The following is a 20,026-nucleotide window of genomic DNA, read 5'->3' as shown; positions in this document are numbered from 1 at the left end:
GCAACTGGGCACTTTTACAACAGCAGCAACGGAATAGCGCTACTCTTATAGAGTGTAATTCCCATTAAAAAGGCAGATCACAAAAACGGACGTTCATGTCAGCGCCCAGCATTTTAGGGCAAAGCGTTAAAGAAAAAAAATAAAGACATTAAAGAACCACAGGAACAGCCTTGCACATCTTGTCACTCTAAAGGCTCAACCCCCTCCTCACCCACAGCACCCGTTCTGGGGGCCCGGAGAAGACTTTTCCTACACAACCTCCCTAGCAGTAACGTCACTTAGAGACGAAACGCGTCTAAAATAAAACTCTTCCCGCTACGACAAGGCGGCAGGCCCATCAGAGGGCTCCGCGGCGAGGCCTGAGGGAGCCGGCGGGCGGGCAGGGCCCTCACGCCCGCCCTTCTCCGCCACGGCGGCGACGGCGGCCGCTTCCCCACAGGCGGCAGCCCGCCCCGCGTCGCGGGCTTTACTCGTCCCTGCCTGCGCCGCCTCCGCTCCTCCCTCCCTCCCCCCCTCCCCCGGCGGAGCGCTGGCCGGGCCGGGCGCCCCGAGGGGCGGGGGAACGAGCCGGCCCCGCGTCCCTCCCTCCGAGCGCCGGGGCTCCCCGCAGCGCCCGGCGGCCCCCCGCCTGCCCGGCCCCGCCGCGGCGGCCCCGAGCTCTGCGGGTAGAGCGGCGGCAGGAGGCGCCATGGCCGACAGGACGAGGGCGGCGCTCTCCGAGTCGGGCTGGTAAGTGGGGCGGCCTCCTCGGCTGCACCGCGGCCTTCCCTCCCCGCCGCCGGGGCCGGGCCGGACCCGGACCGCCGCCGTCCCCCGTCCCTCCCCGGGGGGGGAGCTGGCCACCGGCCACCGCCGGGGGCAAGTACACCTTCGCGGGTGACTCCGAGCAGCGGTGTGGGGCCTGGGGGGGGGTGTTGTTCCTCTGTTCTGGAAGCCTGCAGCGGTGAGGGGACCTCCCCGCCCGACCTCCGGCTTGAGGCCAGTCGCGGTGCCCGCGGGAAGGGGGTGGCCGCTGCCCGCTCCCCCCTCCCCGGTGCGCCTGGGGCCTGTCGCGGGCAGCAGCCCTCGGCCCCCCGTGGCGGCCCGGCGGAGAGAGGGGGGCGTCCCCCGGCCCCGCTCCCGGTGCTAGGCCGCCCGCCGGCGGGGCCGTCAGCCTCCCCGGGGCAGGCAGCGGTGCGGCCTGCCCGCCCGCCCGTCTCCCGTCGGCCTTTCCCCGAGGCCTGCCTCGGCGGGGTGTCGCGATAGCAAGCGCTGGGAGGCCTGGCGCTTGCCGATAGTTCTGTTGTTTTTAATGACACCGCGCTCCCTTTCAGCAAGGAAGATAAGATCGAAAAAGTGGAGTTAGAGTAGGGTAAATACACACGCGTGAGGCTCGAAGCCAGGTACTCGTGTTCTCTCCACGGTCCTAGTCGTTGGGCACCGCGTACCTGTTTCGGAACAACGTGTTTCGATGGGTTGCACGTTTCAAATACCAAGCGCAAACTCTGCATCTTGTTTGCTCGCCTAGAGGTGTTTTGGCACTGTTGACTGGAAGTTGATTTTTTTTTTTTCAGTTGACCAAAGTAATTCGCTTATTAGTCAACACGTAGTCCTTTTTCCTTAAGTACGTACAAGTCTTTCGCTAAAACGAAAGCTCAGTGCTAACTACCAAAACATAAAGCAACTTACTTTGGTTGTAATTGAGAAAAATTGCTCAAATTACAAGAAGCATCATTATTCCAATGGCATTTTGGGGATATTTCTATTCTGTTGTTTAACTTCGTGGTTCTGGACTGTGATTTCATATACGGCTAAGTTGTAAAAGATTGAAACACATGTCATACGGTTCAGAATATAACAGACTATTTCAGTTGGAAGGGACCTACAGCGATCATCTAGACCAGCTGCCTGACCAATTCAGGGCTGACCAAAAGTTAAAGCGTGTTATTAAGGGCATTGTCCAAATGCCTCTTAAACACTGACAGGCTTGGGGCATCGACCACCTCTCTAGGAAGCCTGTTTCACTGTTTGACCACCCTCTGAGTACAGAAATGCTTCCTAATGTCCAGTCTAAACCTCCCCTGGAGCAGCTTTGAACCATTCCCATGCATCCTGTCACCGGATCCCAGGGAGAAGAGCTCAGCAGCTCCCTCTCCACATCCCCTCCTCAGGAAGCCGTAAAGAGCAATGAGGTGGCTCCTCAGCCTCCTTTTCTCCAAACTAGACAAACCGAAAGTCCTTAGCCACTCCTCATAGGACATTCCTTCTAGGCCCTTCACCACCTTTGTTGTCGCCTTCTGGACACATTGAAGGACCTTCACATCTTTCTTAAATTGTGCACACAGTACTCGAGGTGAGGCTGCACCAATGCTGAATGCAGTGGGATAATCACCTCTTTTGACCAGCTGGTTATACTGTGTTTGATAACCTAGCTTTTACAGTGTTACTTTGTGATAATACTAACCAAATTGAGAATATTAGTGTCTTTAGGTCTGCTTCTTGGGTAAGTGCATCATGTTTCAAAAATACTGTTCTTAGCAGTTATAGAGTGCACAATCCTGTGATTCCTGGCTATCAGTGAATTGAAAGAATCATAACTTATTTATGCTAATTTTCATAACATTAGCTTATTTAAAGGAAAGTTTTGACTGTAACTAGAAACTCACTCCCCCTCCTTTCTTACTTATTCCTCTCCAAAAAGGAGAAAGCTTTCCATAAAAGTAATTTTTATTTTCCTAGTTTTGTTTTCTTGCTTTCTGTTGCATATTCAAAATTTTTTTCACACACTTTTCAATTCTTAGTTGTTTTACTACTTTGTCAGTTGAATGACTGCCATTGGCAAATGGCTTTCAGGTTTTGGCAGTACAAATACGAGGCGCCTCTGAAACGATCTGTTTTTCCACAGTATTTGGCGCTCTCCTTGGGGGCATATACTCTTGAATGGCTATAAATACTTGTTATTCTTGCAGCACTGCAGGGTGTGAGCCAAAGGCAGGGACTGAAAGATGATCGGGCAAGTAGTGGTCTGATTATCAGGTCCACTGGAATTATGCCTTGACCGGGTTGCATTGGGAAGGGTAGTATGCAGGAGGGGGAAGTGACTGCATATACTTTTGAGGGATGTGAGGTGGAGTGGAAAAAGGAAATAGTGCTTCAGAAATCTTGTTTAGGTGAGTGTTTGTGCACTTTTAAAAAAATAATAACCTAGACAACCATGCTTTTAACTGTTTTGCTGTTGCTTTTATGCTTATGACTTTTCTCATCTTATTGGTAGATCTTAAAATTATTTAACACATGTATGAGTAAGCCTTCAGTGGTATTTAATGTAGTATATTTCTGACTACGCTTGAGTACACTGGTCGTTAAACCATGTTCTGCACCAAATCGGTTGTTACTGTCACCTCATGCCAAAATGGTACGTTTTCTAGTACAAAAACGAAGCTGAGTTTATACATTAAAATCTGTCCCCACTACAACTGCAGAAGTACCCCTTGGCGTTTCAAACCAAGTAAGAAACTGTTGGTCTTCCACAGCTGCAAATCTGCTAGGTTGTAAGATACTGCCTGTACTGATAAGATTTTACTGTATCTTTCTTAAATCTTCAAAGGTAAGAAGAGTTAATATAGATGCTTGTTTATGTGAATTTCTCCATTTTTTTTTTATTTTTTATGATTCTGAATACAAAGTAATTTTTCAAGTAAAGCAGTAACACGGTGTAGTTAATATAGTATAGTAGTAATATATACATTTTTTTTCCAGTGAGGTATTGTAAGAATTATCCATTGTAAAATTGCCTGGAAATTTGTAACGTTTGCCTTTTAAGCTTGTTTCAGTATATCAATTATGTTTTTATCAGCTTTTGAAAGATGAAGTAGCCCTACCTAGTAAATGTAACAGTGGCAGCTAAAGCTGAGAATCTTTTTTTTTTTTTTTTTTGTGGTGGTGGTGTTTCATGAAAATGGGTGAAAGACCCCTGTAGTTTGTGTGCAGAATTGTAGTTTTTCTGAAGAGATGTCCTTCCAGCTGTCTTTAAAAGTATGCGTTTTTTGAGGCTAGTTCTTTCCATTATGCACTACACTGTACCTTGGAATGAGATATTGGCTCTGACTTTGGAGATAAGGTGTGTTTGTATTAGGTTGCAGTGAAAAAGACATTCTGTCTTGGAACAGAAGTTCTGTGTTAACTTTATGAGAAGGAAGGCTAAGGGGCAGAGAGAATTACCTTTTTGTATTGTTATAGTTACATTTGTGAATTTTGGAACCAACTTTCCAGTGTTACCATTAAAATATAGACCTTAATGGAACGTGAGTTATTGAATCCAGTTTTCTTACTAGAAATGAAGTCCAGAAGGACTGCAGAATACATCCTCCTTATGTAAACAGTGAATCCCAGAACACTTCTCACTGGCTTGCAACAGAATGTTTTGGCTTTTTTGGAGGTTGCCCAGGTCGCATTTCACAAGAGAATATGACAAGCCAGGACCTCTTCAGTGTCCTAGGTCTTTGCAGAACTTGGAAATTTATTACATGGAAATGCCTGTACATTGTCAAAAATGAATGATATGCCATGTCCTACAGCAGGTTTAGCCTGTGGTCCCACAGGTCTTGGGTGTAGTGACTGATTGATCTCTGAATGTGGGAAAGCAAGACATGCAAACTGGATAACTAAAGAATTTCTTAGTACAACTAAATGGACATGTGAGTTCCTTGTCAAGTAGTACAGACTTCTTAATTGCAGTGTGTGATGCCATAAAAATTAGTAAGTCTGTGGCAAAAATATATAGTCTTGTAAAAGTTCACATATTTTGATGATTATGTAAACAATGTTGTGGCTATGAAAAATTATTCCCAGAGATGAAGAGGAATTGGAATTGTACTGGTATTTCAGCAAGTAATGTGCTGCATACTGGATAACTTTAGATTTAAGTTTTAAGATCTGTTTGAACTTGTTCTTTGTAGGACTGATCATGTGATGTGATCCAAGCTCTAAAGCAAAAGCAGGTGCATGCCTGGAAATGCAGGGAAGTGCTCATGGGGTGAATCTAGCACCTTTCTAAGAGTGCAGCAGGAATTTGGCAAAGTAGTCAGTTCCAGGATCCTGTAAGGTGATCTGCTTTTGCTACATGTTCTTTTGCTGTTCCACTGAAACATCTTTGGAAAACTCAGCTGAAATTGGTCCCTGCATATGGAGCAAGCCCAGGCTGGATACAAGATGTTCCTTAGACACAGGGATAACACAGTGATTCACAGGAGAGGTGCATGTGTTTTGAGGTTCTTAACAATCCTTTCGTGACATAGGGGATTTTGTGAAGTTTGGTTGGTACCGTGAAATCTCAGAAAGTGCCAGTACAAAACAAAATGCCGCATCATTGCATTTTTTGTTTGTTCGGGTGTATCCGTTACTGGCTAGTCTGGTTTGCATACTTGCAGGATCACAAATAATGGGTAGTTAGGACCTGAATTCTTTATGTCATTTTCACTCTGGAGGAGCAGAAAAGGTCCAGCATTCTACCTTCTCTTAAGGGAAACAAGCCCAAGAAACTAATAGAGATGTTATTTTTCTTTTTATTTTTTTTAAAGATGATGCTAGGTGGTAAAAAATGACTAGTATCAGATTGAATGATCACAACTTTCACAAGAAACAGATTTAGGGCTATAATTAATAGTTAAAAAGGTGCAAAGAACGATAGCTAAAATAAGGAGGTGGAGGGAGGTAGGGGGCTACCATTTTTGAAACGCCTCAATTTGCAGAAGAGAAAAATGAAGGGGGAGAACTTAGTGAGGCTTATGTAATCTGTAGGCAGTACGTAAGATGAAAGTAGAACTCTTACTCGCCAAATCCTGCTCACTGAATGCTGCAACACTAGAATTAGAGAGCACTTAACAAAGCTAGTAGCAGTCTGGTTTGAAAATGCGTAGAATATCTGGCCAAGGTCCTCAATGAAATCTTTATTTGCCAAGGATAAAAGGTTATCCTGTGGATTAGTACAGTTGGTTAATAGACAAAAAACTAGATAAATCAATGATTGCTTCATGTTGGAAAAACGTACCAGTAGATTTCTGGGACCTAGGGTTTCATCATATTAAAAAATAGTCTTAAAGAATGATAGTGTTGTGGCACCAGAGCAGTTTGTTGGTGTATGAGGATTGGTAAAATCTAAACTGATTGGGTAGTTGCATCAAAATCTTATGATACCATTGCCTAGTGCTTTCACATACAAACATAGTTCAGTTTTGGTGAATGCCAAATGATGCTCCTGTAGGGGAAAATAATGCAAGCCTATCTACGCAGTGATGAGCTCTAAATTTACTAACGTTACTTGGAGAAGGGCAGTGGTCAGAAAGCTGTTGGGAATTGTTCGCAAAGAATGAAATCATTTTTAGGTCATTATGTATATCAATGGTGTGTCCAAATCATTAATGGTGTGCATTGATGTAATTGCCCCAGTACAGCAAAGGTTTCATAGACAGTGAAAAAGTGGATGAAAGGTGTGGAAGAAGATCCTCTGTGCTGGGAAGATTAAGATCTTTAGTCTGGAAAACAGAACAATAAGAGGAGAGGTGATAGAGGTCTATAAAATCCGTAGACCATACAGAAATGATGACTAAAAAGCAAGAATAGCTTTTTTTTTTTTTTTAAGACAAGAATTAGGCCACCCAGTGAATTCAACCTGCTACCTGATGAAAACTAAAGTAGCTTTTCAAGCAATGTGTAATTAAATTGTGGAACTTAACTGCCACATGATATTGCAGAGCAGAAAAATATAAGTGGGTTAAAATTGTAGTTAGGCAAAGTCAGATAGGGATAGAGGCACTGAGTACCTAACTTTACCACGGAGTTGGACTACCAGCTCTAACATGGCTGAAAGCTAGGAATTATTCCAGACACTTCTAGATATTTGCTGTGTTTTACATTCTTTACCTGAATCATCTGCTTCTGGCCGCCCTTGAAAAGAGAGCTGTGTTAGACCTAGACTGCATAAGTAAAAGCACCATTTATGTTCTTATTTTTACATTGTTAAGTAAGTGTCATCACACTGTAGTTCTGAGGAAAGGATTTGCTCTTCATTGGAGGTGGGGGAAGAGGGAGTGGGAACTTGTGGAGAGAAACGAACGGGACTGTTGGAAACAGGACAGAGAGAAAAGACAAAGCAAGTGTGACAGTCCCCTACGCACTCAGTCTCACCTGTGATTTTCACTGCCTTACTGCAACTCAGCCTCCAGGTTTTCATTAGTTGCTGGGAGAGACTCTCCTTCTCTGACCTTGTTATGCCAGATCTCAAATTGATTTATGCATCATCTTTGGGGACACAGACTTCACCTGCTGGTTTCTCTTAATACTATGCTAGTAAGCTGAAGCACTAGTATAAGATGTACTTGATTTATAGAATTGTTGCCACTTAGAGTGAAGTTGTTGCTACTGTGAGCCATTTACTCAACAAAAGAAAAGAAGAAAAAAAAAAGACAAAAGGAAAAAAGCTTAGTCTCCTTGCAACACATTTACAGCAGGAAGTCCTTTAAATTGTTACAGACCCTTTTTTAACACCTGCCTTTTCAGTGACCATATTTTTCTTGATAAAATGTGTCTCAGGTTGATTCTCTCCAATCAATGAGTTCTGTAGGAGTGTGTAGGCCTTCCATAGCTACTCTCCTTTTTGGAGTCCTTGGAGATTTCAAATGTGTTGAGTCTTGTTTCAGAAGTTATTTCCTTAGCTTTTTAATTCCTAGGCTTTGCTGTCTTTTTGAGATGCAAATACTTCATTAGGACAAGTGTAGCTTAATGTGTTTGACTCAATGACGTAGTAGTTTCCTTCTTTCTGCCTCTTTTTGTCCCCATGGTCTTTGACTGACCTGGTGTTGAGCAGCGCACGTTATCTCTGAGATGGCAATGCCTGCTGAGTTTCATAATGTTTTCTATCAATTTGTCTGTTGGTAAACTAACTGATATCATCACCTAAACACGGTGACTGGGTGGAGCTTATTACATGATTGCAAATGACTCTTTTGGGCTAATTTCCCGCCCACAAATTTTGCTTCTAGGTATACTGTAAGTGGAGCATGTAAAAAGGTGATTTTGGTAGGGATTTGTGAGAAGGACTTGGGCAGGATGGTGTAGCAGCATGCTTTATTATTATTTGCCTTTTCCAACAAACTCAAATGAACTTCCCAATGGAAGAGTGAGTTAATAAAAGCAGCAGTGTGTTTAGGAATTCTGCATTTTCCTGATGATCAGTATCTCTTATAATTTGAGTAAAAGTAGGTGTGTTTTAAACTTGTATGTTCCTGGAGATTTAAATTATTATTCAGAAAGCCTGTACCTTCTAGAAAGTGGAAATTTGAGGCATTTGGAGTAGATGTTGGATATAGATGAACCAGGTCTCAGGAGAAAGCCATTTGCAAAGATTTTTGCATTCTGAAATCACGGTATGAGACTCTTGAGAGAGATGGTTTTTTTCTCTCTTCAGTCTCTGTGTGCTTACACTGCCCAGACCCTGAATCCCTGAGCAACAAGCTGGTGGAGGGTAGCTGGTAATTTTGGAGTGAGGTGTTGTTGTCATTCATATTGATAACAAACAGATATTCAGTAGATTTTTATATGTGCATATTTTACAGAAGTGTTACTGCTGGATAAAATACAGTTTAATGTAAGTAATGCATGTAGGAGTATGCAGAAGTATGAAGTATGAAGCTGTCCTGAAGCTTAACTTAGAATTACACTTAGAAACATTGGATTTTAAATATCCTATAGATGAGTTAATTTTTTATAGATTGCTTATTTTGTGGTAGTCATAAAAATAAATTTAAGACTGATTCTCCAAGCTGTGCATATTGTTCATCTTTTCAGTAGTAGTATGTTTTCTACTTCTTTAGAGCAAAATGAGGATATTTAATTCCAATAACAATATTAATACAGCTGACAGAAAGAAGGAAAGGCTTTCTGGGGGATGAATAGTATGTAAATGTTTCTAACCACGTTTTATGTACTTAATGTATAGTTGTGAGGTGTCAGAATTTAGGAAGACTAGACAGCTCTAGGAGTGATGTACAACGTTTGAGAGCTGCTGTGCACATTTAAGGAAAAAGAAAGTTACTGGTTTAAATAATCTTTGTAACACTGGTGAGCAATTGAAGCACGATGGGCATTCTTGCATTGGCATCATTTTAAGCCCTTCACTTTGAGAAATGTAGCATAGATATTCGAAATGGAAGTGATGGCATTAACTGACAGCAAGCAAAGGCTTACTCTGAGTTAGAGAACAGACTGCCAAAATTGCTTCTTTGACAGAGCACGCTGTCTGGGGAGTGTGGTCAAGACAGGCTTTTCCTTTCCTGTTGTCTCCTAGTGCTCCAAGAAAGGCTGGGAGCTTCTTGTGCTGTGTCATGTCTGAAAAAGAGCTGTTGAGGAAAGCCAGAGGAGAAAAAGCCATGTGTGTTCAGACAGCTTCAAGATACTCTCAGTGGTGTGGCAGCTGTGTCTTTGGCATGGCCCCAGCTTTAGAATATTTGTGTTCAGTTTAACGCTTTAGGGTGGCTGCCAACGTTTTCCTGGGGAAATGTGAGTGAGAAACAGTATTTACAACTTGTATCTGAGGGGAAAAAAAAAAAAAGAATTTCATTAGATGAAGAAAGAAAACCCTACTCGTTGTGACTTTTGTATGTCAAATTGCTGTGGCCTGTTACGAATCACGAAGTAACAAATCTCAAGGAGCAAAGCACGCAAGAGCTCTTGTCCAGTGTTTTCTGACTGCAGGGGCTGTTTCTAGCATCTGCTGTATTACAGCACTGCTGCTTGCTGAAAGCTTATCTTACCAAAGTTTGGAGTTAGTGAGGTTATCTTGGGCACATCTCTGTGTGTTACCTGGAAGAGTTTGACATTTTTGCATTGCAGCTAGTGCTGCCGGATAACAGTGTGTCTACTTATCACTAAATCTCTTCCATTAAGTAGTTGTAGAGACTCATGTTAACATTCTTTTGCAGTCTGCTGAAGTTTCACTCTGTTATATTATTTTACTGTTGAAAATACACTATGTTGTTATCTCAATGTTTAAATACTTATGTAGATGTAAATCAGGATATACAATTAAAACACGGGCTAAAAGTGTATGCTATCCAGGACCCTTACCAAGTGCATTAATAATGTTATTTTCCCATTTTATGAAGATATGAAATCACTTATTTAGCTCTGACATTGATGGTAGCATACTGAATGGGGAAAATACAACTTTCAACAGCTAGATCATCTTGTTACGTAGTATTGCTTGACAGAATGATAGAAATAAAAATTACTATTTATTATGGAAGCACATTTACACTTCTGTCTTTTGGTTGATGTTACTGTAATTAATGGTAGGTTCATTGTACACTGGGAGTGGGGGAGACTTTAAAAGGCATCAGGGCAGTTAAGTTTACTATGAGGTTCCAAGTACACACTTTTTTTATTTGTTAAACTGTGATCCTGTATCCAAGACAGTTTTAAATACGAAGCAGAGATGTTGAATTCTAAATTACTTTTCAGAATGGTAACAGTAATGAAGCATTACATTTTTCAACTTCTTAGAACACTGTTTTATAGTTGAAAGTACTTGCAAGTGCTAAGGTTTTCATTTAGCTGTTATTTGGAGGAGAGTGTGAGGGGGAAAAAGTCAGTGAAGGAGCTGAAGAGAAGGTGGGTAATTTTCAACGGTCTGGTTCTGACTGTGCAGAGTAGTGATTTCTGAACAGCGTATTTTGTTGAAGCAGTGAGCTGCTGGGGAATGCTGAGAGGATCCTTATGTAAAAAATATGATCCATCAAGCTGCTTTTCTTTCAAAACAGAATGTATAATGAGCACAGTCATGATTTTTGATTTTAAAAACTTATTCAGGGTTGTGTTTTTTAATTCAGATGTGACATACGTATACGTCTGTGTAATACATGTTATTATTGATAGACTTGAGAGTTGCCATTCAGCTAGTCTAAGAAACATTTTGGAGTTCTGCCTTGTGGTGAGTACTTGCCAAATTCCTCTGCAACTTTTCACTTGAGTGCTCTCTGCAATGTTTGTTTGTAACTATGAAAATCAAAGTAAATGAAGGAAGTGGATGCATCGATGTGTATACTTAATATTTTAAGCTAAACTAGTTTGGGTTTGTTTGATAGTTAAAATTGTTTTTCAATATGTAGCATATAATGATTTCAAACCATTTTTGTGTGATTCAATAAAGTTAAGAATGTAACTTTTTTTTTTTTTTTTTGTTTAATGGCTGGAGATGTGTCTCTCTGTCAAATTGGCCTGAAACTTTTCTTGCATACATTTCAGAATTTCCTTTTGAAGGATTGGCTAAACTGGAGAAAATCCCTGTGGAATGAGCAAATGAGGAAACAAGAACTTGGAGTGCTTTTTATGCTTGAGGTGTTGAATTTTGTTAATCCACCAAGTTTTCAACCTTGATAGATACCTATTACAGAAATTAATGATTGATGCTTATTATGATCTTGGACACTTATGCAAAAAGATTCTCTATTGTGTGGTTTTTGAGATGGAAAAAGATTTCCTTGGACAATGCTTCTAAGGGTTTACCAGCTTGTAATGTTCTCTAAGTTTGGGAATGGGGAAGAGAAGGGACGAGGAGATGTCTGTCTAATCATTTATTTACTCACTGTGTTTTCTGTTTTCTTAGTTTACATTTCAGTTCCTAACCCGACCACGTCACTGTATGATAACAACATGAAGAAATGGAAAAAACTTAGTTTAGTCTAGAATAGTAATTGCTGTTATGTTCTAGCTATCATCATATTTTCTTCATGCTGTTGCACTAGAGAGATGAACTTAGTGCTTTATAACTGCAGAATTCCACTCTTAAAATGTTTTCCAGTTTCTTCTTTAGGTTTGATTTTGTAATCTTTTTTTTGTTCTGTGCAGAATAATTACTGTGTTACATTGTTGTTTGATTCTTAAATGAATAACATAGTTATTACCACCTGTTAGATAAAAATTGACTTCCACCTTCTGCCCAGTTACTGGCTGACCAGAAGAAAGTAATTTTCTGTCAGATGAAATGTTTCTGTGACTGACTTAGGAAGGAGAGGAAGTGATAGCTTGAGTTAGAGCATAATTGAAAAAAAGCAGGGAGAATAAAGACTGTATGTTGCTCTCCCGTTACACATCAGCTGGCTGGGAGGTTAGATGAATCTCTTGAGTGTTAGAACCCTTAATTTAAATCCTTCCTCTTCCTGAGCCTGCAATGCTAAAGTACTAAATTGAAAATATTGATTAAACAAGAGAATATGAAAGTAAAGGCTAGTAGTTAAGGAACTACTTAAACACCTGATTTTTACCTGATATTTCAAAGAATGTTTAAGTAAAACATACCAAATGATGTTCCCTTTCGTGTCTTACCATGTTTCTTTTTTGTGCTTTGTTCATAGCAGTAGCAGTGAAGTGCAATGCAGGTTTTCTCTTGTGCAAACTGGTCTTTTAATTCTTACAAACTTAGGAAAAGTAGGGTCCTGGTTGCATGTTCAAACTGTACTTATGGATACCTGACTTGATTTTGCAGTAGTTTGGCTGATCACCTTCATATTTTTTACAGACCTATACTTGTCTCTAGGTCAGTGGTTGAATGAGACTTCTGTAGCTCATGTGCAGCTGATGAACTGCAACTTGAAAATAATTCTTGGAAGCCCTTTAACAGGTGCAGTAGTATTTTTCAGTTTTAGAAATACATGAATCTCTGTAACTGTAGAGCTTTTCCAATAATTTATTGTAAATACATCTTAGTTTTAGTGTGTCTTCTTTTACATTGCACGAGTATGCATGCCTTCTTGTTTCTTATTTTGAGTGGGGTTTTTCTGTAAATGTGCTATAAATCTAGTTCTAAATATCTTTAGAAATGGCTATTTTTAGCAAAAAGTAAAATAAAAAGAAAACTTCCAGTTCTGCAGGGTTGAAAATAACTTCTCCCTAAGCAGAAAAATTTGCTATGCTGATTTAAAATTATGTAATCATAGTAATAGGGCTGTGTGTATTTTAAGCATTGATGACAACGGCTGTAAAAGAAATTATTTTCTGCTTGGCATTTTCAGTTATATACTTCTTTGTTTCAGTAATGAGTACTCATCTTTAATCCTTGTCTTCTGAGCAGGTTGTAACTTTTTTTTGTTTGTTTTTGTCAATTTTGATTTGTAGGAGGGAGGGATGTGCATGGGGTGCACTTCAAAAGTTATCGTTTTTTTAGCTAGAGCTAAGAACCAATTCTGTAAGAACAGTACCCACTACAGCAGCTATTCTTGGGGACTTTGTGTTGGTGATAACATTCGGGTTTAAATATTTCAAATAAAACTGCAGGCATTTGCTTAGCATCTTGCTTTGTGAGTCAGCAGACACTGGGGATGTTAAGCTTCTATTTTTTCTGAAATTAATATGAAGTATCTTGAAGCAGTAGTAGTCCAGGTCTTTGATATGGAAGACATGCTTTAATAACAAAATAGCAATTAATAATGTTTCCAAGTTTCATTTTGTAGTTTTATGGTTCAGTGCTATTTCTGTGTGGTAATAAAGTGAGATTTTACAGCTTGAATTGAGCAATTATTAATAGTCTCCTTCATGAGTACAGTTGATAAGCTGAATTAGGTGATCAAAAATGATCACAATTATACTTGATCTACTAAAAATATAGCCTTTTGTTACTTACGTATGAATATTATATGTTACATATTCCAGTCTCAATAAGCCAACTTTTAAGGATCCTTACTGGAAAAAAGTGCACAAAATGTTCTTTTGAGAAAGCATTTTTAGGAATTAATTCTTACAAAGATGACAGGTTTTGCTTTAGTTTGAGATACTCAAAATATAATTGAAAAAAAAAAATTTTGCTTGAACAACTTCTAGAGAGGCTATCCTGGTCCCAGCCCTTGCTCAAAGCAGGGCTAACTCCGATGTTAGATCAGCTTGCTGAAGCCCTTGTCTCATTGAGCTTTGAATATCTCCAAGGTGGCCTGCTCCAGTGCTTAGCCACTCTTCCGGAAAATTTTTCTCTCTGTTACGTCCAGTTGAGGTTGCCCATGTTTCAGCCTGTGTCTCTTGCACTTTATCATTTCACTCCACACCTCTCAGAATCGGCTTTGTCTCCTTAAACCACCTTCAGTTAGTGGGGTGAGGGGAGGGGAGGGAGTTCCTCCTTTGGCCTGCTCAGACATCAGACTTGACAAACCAAACGGTGCTCTCAGCATCTTCTCCTATGACATGGGTTCCAGCCCCCAAAATATCTTAGTGGCGTATCTTCGGTTTGTGGGTTTTCTCTCATAATGGGGACCCCTGAAACTGGACACGGTGTTTTAGATGTGGCTTTACGCTGGGAGGAGGGGAATAATCATGTCTCTTGATTTGTTGGCTACAAAATTTTGCAGCCCAGTATGTCGTTAGTCTTTACCACTGTAGGGGCACGCTGGTTTGTGTTCAAATTGTTCTTTGCCATGAACCCACGGAGCTGCTTTCTGTCCAGGCACTTCCCAACCTCAGTGGTTGCAAGGCGTATGGCTTGGTGTTTATCTTTGAGTTCTGTGATGTTCCTTTTGGCCAAGGAATGGCTATGGTAGTGCTTCTTACATAGTTTGGTTTTTACTAGCATGTCATCCCCTGCACCCTACCTCCCCAAAAGAAAAAATGAAAATTAGTTCTGTTATATTTTTCTTGATGACAAGTTGTGCATCTCTCTTAAACTGTGAAGTGGTTATGTTAATATAATTTTGACATGCTTATGCTAGCACAAACTATGGTGATGTGTAGTGAAAAAATGTAATGTACTACTTGATTATAGAAAATGTGATATATAGAAAGTAAGTACTTAATAAGAACCATTACTAGAATGCCTTTTTTGGTCTGGCAGCTACTTAAACTTCTGATTTCTCAAATTTATGGAGCCTAACACAAAAGATGAAAGATCTCTTCATTTTATGCGGAAGTGGTATTTTGAGTTAACTTTGCTACAGATCCAAGAAACTTAAATCATTCTGTTCCCCATACACATCTTTCCTTGCTCAGTCTCTACAGTGGATGATCTTGGGCTGTCCATCAAAGTTTCTGTCCCAGTACTGTGTCTCTAATCAAGTCCAATAACTGATGTCTGTAGGGAAGCCTGAGAGTGTGACGAATACGCAGAGATGATGTCTCAGAATGTTTCCCCAGCTTTTAACTATTGTTTTTTTCAGCAATTTCCTCAGCTGGATGTTTTCTTTCTATTACATAGATGATGAATTTTGATGAATTTCTTCTGCATGGTTCTGTGCAAGGTTGTGGGTTTTTTTGGTTTTTTTTTTGAACATATGTAAAATTTTAGCAGCTACAGAATAGTGAATAACAACTTTATATGCTTTATGAAGCACCCTTTTCCTAAGTTTGCCGAATTTCCCACTTGCTAATTTAGAGACAGTGAGTACCTAATACCTTTTTATCTCTTAATGTCATTTGCAACCTTATAGATATGTTAAATCCCTTCTTCAGTCTTTTTCATGGTGAAGACGCCTATTCTGTGTAGTTAATCTTCCAAAGAAAGGTGTTCTGTATGTTTGATCCGCTTTATTACTGTCAAATAAAGAAGGGCAGACAGAAGACAGAGGATCCTGAAAGGAGGGAGAGTTTAGGAAAAGAAGTGATCTGATGAGCACAAGTAGAAAGAGGAAAATGAAGTGAGATACCTTGTAGGTACTTGTCATTCAATCTCTGTCATTATAGAGGAGAGTACCAAATGACTGAGAAAATGTGACGTGATGCAGATGTGGGTATTATTCACCCCCCTGCCCCCTCCCCCCAAATTAACAGCTTATTAAGCTAAATGCATGATAAATTGCATGCAAGTTTCAAAATTGCAAGTGTGTGGCCTTTGGGTAGTGCCTTTTAGCCTGTCATGTACTTGTGAGTTTGAATAGAAGAGGGTGTAAGAGTGTGAACAGTCAGTTGCAGTTGTAAGAGTTGGGGCTTGGCTTGCACAGGCTTCTGTGAGACTTTGTGACTGGATGTGGGTATGTTCCTATGTTGTCAAACATACAGAATAAAAAGGTTTAGCTTTGTCATGCTGTCTCTGTGAAGATGATAGACCTATTTTACTAATTGGCAGATGAAGAAATGTCTTACCTCAGCTGGTTCTTGCTTGCCTGCCTGCATGTGCCGGAGTCCTGACTCCATCATGCACTGTGAATTACATTTTTCTACGGAATGCAGATGTATATTTCACTCTGTACTGTTCAGCTTAATATTACTTCCTAAAAGTTGTGACACACACTTGATTTCACTATTCCTCAATTGGAATATTAGGGCGTAAACATTAAGTAACTTGCATTAAAGAAAGTAAGTAGTCTGATTTTGAGTCATAGCATTATATGATTACTTGACTCTATTGATGAAATGGAAAACAAGCTGAAAATAAGCTTTTCAGAGCTATGGAAATCTGAAAGTGTGGTTGTCTTCAGGCTTGTGCCCTCCGTTCCTAAAACTGAACTCATTATTGTAAACTTTCCCCTTTCACTCCCATGACCACCTGCTGCAGTGCCCTTGGTACTCTCTAGTGCCTGTGTACTATCATCCCTTCATTTTCTTTTTGTGGTCTCTCCTACCCCAGAACACATTTGGCTTCCTCTCATGTCCCTCTCTGTTTGGCAAGCACCAGCATGTGTTATGGCTGGTTTGGAGCTAGGCAAGTGCTTCAATTGACCAGTTGATTGCTACTGCTTGAAATGGATGAGAGCCAAGTTCTGTTTCCCTTTTCCACAATGCAACTGCTAATTTGTATGTCTTGCTTCTACCCGGCAGCTGATTCCTGAGAAACTTAGAGGAACTCAGCATCTTTGAGACCTCTGTTTCTCTGTCAAGTTTGGCTGAAATTGGCCTGCGTGATTAGAATTCATCGTTGTGACAGGGCTGCTGGACAGACTGCATAATATATAATCATTGTTTTCTAAAGGTAATTGAATTCAGCTGCATTTTAAAAACTTCTGGATTTGTTCGCCAAAACAAAAATGAAGAAACTAGACTTCATGTGAAATGGTTTATCTATTTAATCTGTAAAGTGTTTACTTTTTCCGAGTACTGAATACAAAAGGAGGGAGGAGAAATTTGGCAAAAGTGTCTGGCTCTTCCTTACACTCATTAGTTCAGCAGCTAGAGTGTTTCAGTATAGGTGAAATGGATACTAGCTCAGGCCCTGGGGATTTGAACCACGTATTCTGCCTCCTGTGGGAGCGTGCTTTGTTTGTGAATCTGTAATACACACTGTGGTGAAATAGTCTTTCTTCTTTGATGCTATTCCGCGTTTTATAAATAATCAAACTTCCTTTAGAGTTGCCTCAGCATCTCAGGCAAATTACCCCTTAGGCTTAGTGAGTCAGTCTGGTTGTTTTCATTTTTTTTTTTTTTTTCCCCTCCTTTGTCTCTGTGTGTATTTTAACATTTGGAGCAACTTCAACAGAAGGAATCGACAAAGGCTCAGATACCTGGCACTGAAACTGTGGAGAGATGCTAATGTTCATGCAGTGCTATGATTTGAATTCTAATTTTTGTGCACAATGTTATTCCTTGTACAATTATCAACTGCAGTTATTCTTTGCTAGGAAAATGTGCAGCTGCGGTACAGTGTTTTTAATCCCTTTATGTTTTTAGAAGCAAATCCCTTTATGTTTTTGGAAGTAGAAACTGAGCTCGTCATTCAAGACGGGTTGGAAGTGACCATTTCCTGAAAGACTGGTGAGGTAGATAAAACTTCAGCAGGTGCAGAAAGGATTTTATCAGAATTTGTCCAAAATAAAAATGGCTGAGAGGGAAGTTCTTCTCTTACGATTTAGTTTATAGGGCTTGTATGGTTATTGGCAGATAACTATCCTGCAAAGCATGAGAGAATAATTTTTGAAGGAGATTCTCTTCATAGAAAACAGAAGTTTCAGTGCATCTTATCTTGATTTGAGGCAATGTCTTCAAAATAAGCAAGATGATGGTCCTAAGAGTTGCTTTGCAAATTTTACTTTTTCCCCACTCTGTGATGAGGCACCATGACTTGTCCTATCTCTAAGTTAGGCATGTTGTTCTCTTCTCCCTGGGAATCAGAAAGCAGAAGTTGTGAATTTGACTTCTTTATTTATCCTGACATGTTAGTTTTGCTTGCCACCACCTCTTCCCTTACCTGGCAGAGATGAAGAGCAGGTGCATACTAAGTTGTTTAGCTTTTAATACTTCAGGTGGAAGTAGACTGGAGTTTAGCTGTTTGTGAAACTTGCAAGGGAAACAGAAGCTGAAGTAGCTGGGCGGGGGGGAGGTCTTAATGAAGGATGACAGAACTGCAGGTAATTATAAGTTTCAATTAATCTGCAATACACTGAATAGATAACAAGGACATGGGTCTCCTGTTCCCATGTTTCCATGTTTTCTAACATATTAACTCCAGTCAAATAACTTTAAAGCAAGAAGGGAAGAAACAAAAAGGAGAAAAGAAAAGCATTCAGAAAAAGCAACAAGTTATCTGATAAAATGGCTGTCATACTAGTTACCTCTTTATGACAATAAAGACAGACTTCATGTTGCTCCATTCTTTCTGGATATCCTTTCTGAATACTGCTGAAAGAACATCAGACTGCAGAAAACTGAGTGGTCTCAGTTGAAGTGATATTAAAAAAAAAAAAAAGCAGAGACAAGTTTACTTGTCATTTTCTTCTAGCTTTGTTCTTCATATATTTCACCTCTGTCACCCTTTTTTGTCTGGGTCCTTTGCAGTTCTGCGTACCGAAGCTTGCAGTTCTCAGTCATATGAGCGAGCATATGAGCAGTTTAAAGAGATTTTTTGGTCAAGGGAAAGCTGCAGTGTGTAAATGCTGCTGGTGACTGGAGCTGAACACCTCAAGTCTTAGTCCCTGTACAAAACCCCTCTACACTCCATGGCTTGCTCACAAATTGCCCCATCTCACCTCTCTGGTAAACATAGGTGGAGCTGTGAATATGCTTGTACTTGATGTTATATAAGTTTTGATGATATATTGTCATGTTGCCTCTAGAAGATGGAGTTCAGTTAATTCAGACCCATAAAATTTTCAGACTTATGAGCAGAATGCATCAATTTAATTCATATCAAGAATACTTTGTGATGTGCATGTTACTATACAGTTTATTGTGAGGTGAGCCTTCATACTGAAGTTTGTGATTGCAGTTGTTAGCATGGAGATCAGGAATTATATCTATCCATCAATCAAACTTCGGAGGAGATACGGGTGAATGACTACATGTGTGAAGTTAGGCAAAACATATAGTAAAGGGTTGGCACTGGCTGTGGAAGAATGAGATGATGCCTGGTTCAGGAAAGAGTCTGTGAGTAAAAAAGGACTGTGAGGAAAGAGTCTGTGAATAAAAAATTCTCTGATCAGATTTGTATGGACAAAGCAACTTTATGAGATCGGTACTGTGAGTCGTATGGCTATTTGACCAGTCTTCCTGAAAGCTAAATTTTCTGTTGTCAAACCATTAACTTCTCTTAACTTCTTAGTAGTAAAGAGCATAATAGTCTTGCCAAGTGCAGGCAGTGACTCTTGATCTTTCAAAGAGTTATCAATAATGTCAAAGAGGTGGGGGCAATCATGTTTGGGGAGAGGGATGGGAACATGGTCTCATGAGGAACATATTTTTTAAATTTTATTTTTGAGCAGACATTGGCTAGATCCTTAAATCTGTAAAGACAAAATAAATAGTTGGCCATAAAGGGTAAGCATAGTCTGAGTGTACAGCAAGACAGAGTGGAGTGGAGGGGGAGAATCACCTCCCTCAACCTGCTGGCCATGCTTCTTTTGATACAGCCCAGGATACAGTTGGCTTTCTGGGCTGAGAGTGCACATTGGCAGCTCATGTCCAGTTTTTCATCCACCAGTACCCCCCCAAATCCCTCTGCGCAGGGCTGCTCTCGATCCCTTGATCCCCCAGCCTGTATTGATACCAGGGCTTGCCCCGACCCATGTGCAGGACCTTGGACTTGGCCTTGTTGAACCTCGTGAGGTTCACAGGGCCGACTTCTCGAGCTCATCCAGGTCCTTCTGGATGG

General features: G+C 40.5%; 1 protein-coding gene across 2 annotated transcripts in view; it reads left to right on the top strand.

The window, feature by feature from the left end:
• Window positions 1–521: 521 nt before the first annotated feature.
• Window positions 522–20,026, top strand: part of TDRD3 (tudor domain containing 3) — a 110,767-nt gene continuing 91,262 nt past the window's right edge. Inside the window, exon 1 of one of the 2 annotated variants that reach the window (XM_041128676.1) lies at window positions 522–729. In XM_041128676.1, the coding sequence (XP_040984610.1) occupies window positions 689–729 (41 nt within the window). In that variant the 5' untranslated portion in view covers window positions 522–688. The remainder of the gene's footprint in view (window positions 730–20,026) is intronic. The other variant, XM_030036464.2, reaches the window with a different exon arrangement.

Source organism: Aquila chrysaetos, chromosome 14 (assembly GCF_900496995.4).
Source record: "Aquila chrysaetos chrysaetos chromosome 14, bAquChr1.4, whole genome shotgun sequence".
Classification (NCBI taxonomy): domain Eukaryota; kingdom Metazoa; phylum Chordata; class Aves; order Accipitriformes; family Accipitridae; genus Aquila; species Aquila chrysaetos.
This window is presented reverse-complemented; position numbering and strand designations above follow the sequence as displayed.